General features: G+C 47.3%; 1 protein-coding gene across 1 annotated transcript in view; it reads left to right on the top strand.

Moving 5' to 3' along the window:
• Positions 1 to 2,101: 2,101 nt before the first annotated feature.
• Positions 2,102 to 2,407, top strand: part of LOC103583664 (protein FAM221B-like) — a gene marked incomplete at its 5' end in the record, with an annotated part of 6,158 nt that continues 5,852 nt past the window's right edge. The window contains one exon of the mRNA XM_008564927.1: positions 2,102 to 2,262. Coding sequence (XP_008563149.1) covers positions 2,102 to 2,262 — 161 coding nt within the window. The remainder of the gene's footprint in view (positions 2,263 to 2,407) is intronic.

Here is a 2,407-nt window from a genome sequence, read left to right as displayed (position 1 = left end):
ACGACAAAGCCCGGGGGCCAGATTTAGAAGGAATAATTGAATATAAGACATTTGAAGTGATGATAGAATTGGTGAAAGAGTCTAGTAGACAGCTGGCTATATGTGTTTGAAGCTGAAGAGTGAGGTCTATGCCGAGACATCCTTCATATAAAGACAGCTATATTGTGCTGTAGTTTGTATAGAGTCATAAAGAGATGTTATCATGTAAATGTAATTGTGGAACTGGACTGTGTTGTGTGGAATTAAAACAGTGTCTCAGATAATGTCTCCTCCCCTGCCAGTCCTTGTCCACTCATAACAAGAAGGGGATTTGGTATCATGGCAGAGAGTGGAGGGTCCCACACTGGAATCCACAGCCAGATGCCAATTGTCCCACTTTAAGAGCACTGACACTTGTATTAGAATCTGAGGTGTAGTTGTCAGTCTCTCTGTTCAAACTCTCTTCTTCTTCATCTGAATTCTGGGCATGATTACTACAACAGTTCTTGGACCTGACTCACCCAGGCCCTCAGCCCAGGCCTTTATCTATGGGCACTGACCCTTGGTTCACCTCTGCACCTCACCTGCTCATCCAATATGTCCTGCTACTCCAGACAGAGTTCAGAATTCCTCTAGTGGAATCTTGCCTCCCACCCACCTCCATTGTGACTGTGCCTGTACCCTGCCCTCACAATGGTGTAACAGGGCCCCGGCACTACAGGCTCTCAGTATCAAGACAGAAGCAACCAAGCAAAAGCCACATCTGGACAGGCTTTAGATCCTAAGAGACTATGGGTAAGACAAGAACACCGAGTCTGAGGCACATAATTGTGGATTGTGATCCTGGCCAGAGTCAAAAACCAGAGGACACCAACTCTTTCTCATAGTTATGTCTGGAATACTGGGTCTCTCTTGCTTCCTGAAGGAATTTGCTCATTCACTTATTCAGTCTGGCAGTATATATTCTCTAAGCAGGTATTTTGTGCCAATCTCTGTGCTACGATTAGAGATATGGATGAAAAGATAGGCCCCTACCTTGAGGAACTGATACACTAATGGAAACATGAGTGAACAGTCCATTATAATGCACTATACTGTGATAGAATTAGCACGAGGAGCTATGGAAAGCAAAAGAGGGGCCCAAACAGACAGGTGAAGGCTGGGACTTTTTGGTGGAGGGGACATTTCAGTTGAGCCTTTAAGTGAGAATAAGAGCCCTAGAGCTAAAGGTCCCACTCCAAGGAGGCTCACACAGGATTCTTGGCTAGAAGTTGAGGTACTCTCAGCACTCAGGAAGGATGTGAAAATCTGAGTGGGAGGTGCTGTCTGGTTCTCCTCTCACATTTAGGCAGCACCGCCCTTGCCTCGTGGTGAGACTGGCCGTGAAGCCAGACCATTTCAGATCCCACTACTGAACACAGGCTCTCAAGGGTTGTGGCCTCTCCCTAGTGCCTCCTCTCAGGGGTACTGAGCCTCACCTTCCTTTCCATGTCTCCCTTCTTAGCCTCACAACTTATTACTTTTGGTCTTTACCACCCATGACTTTGGACCTACCTCTTTCTCCCAACCCTTGGCCATAGGCAGCCCTTCGTAGGTTCAATAACACCAGAAACACAGAAGGAAAGTATAAAGGTACCACCCTGGAGAAGTGAGGGGAAGCCTTCCTCCTATGTCCTGGCACCAGGGCTGCCCAACCTCCTCCTCCTCTTCAGGTACCTTCAATAACTATGCTCCTTAGGAGCCAATCCCCATCATCTACTGTATGCCTAGCCAATCATCTTCCCTCACCGCAGACACTTCAAGGAAACAAGCAAAGTTGAGCTTTAATGTGGTGAGGGGAGGAAATGAGAATCCCAACAGAGAACTCAGCAAGACTCATGTTCATCTTCAAACAAAAGTTCATCTATAATCTCCCTGCTCAGAAATTGAAGACTATCTTTAGTCTCTCTGACAGTCTGACAGAGATGGAGTGTGGATCCTGGGGTGGGAAAAGAACTGCAGACATTTGTGGGGTGATGAGAAAACCTTGAGGAAAAAAGTCTAAAGGGGTAGAGGTGAGGACTCATGGGAGGAGATAAATTCACCTGGGTGGGATAGGTGAGAATACCTTGGGGGAGCTTAGGACTTTTTTCCTTCTCACTTTTCCTTATTACTCAATCCCTCCACACCTAGGTCTCTACATCGGCTGGCGCTGCCCCCATTACCTATGGGACTGTTTCCGGATTGGGAATGAGTCCAAGTGCTTTTGTGGTCACTTGCTGAGAGAGCACCAGGTCATCTCAGGTAGGGGACAACTGACCAGACCATCGAGTGTGGAGGGATAACTGTACTCCGTCATGTCTTGGGACATATGACAAAAAGTGTGTGTGTGTGTGTGTGTGTGTGTGTGTGTGTGTACATGGGAGGGTGGTAAGCACGGGAAGGCCAA

Source organism: Galeopterus variegatus, unplaced genomic scaffold (genome assembly GCF_000696425.1).
Source record: "Galeopterus variegatus unplaced genomic scaffold, G_variegatus-3.0.2 Scaffold25466, whole genome shotgun sequence".
NCBI lineage: Eukaryota > Metazoa > Chordata > Mammalia > Dermoptera > Cynocephalidae > Galeopterus > Galeopterus variegatus.
This window is presented reverse-complemented; position numbering and strand designations above follow the sequence as displayed.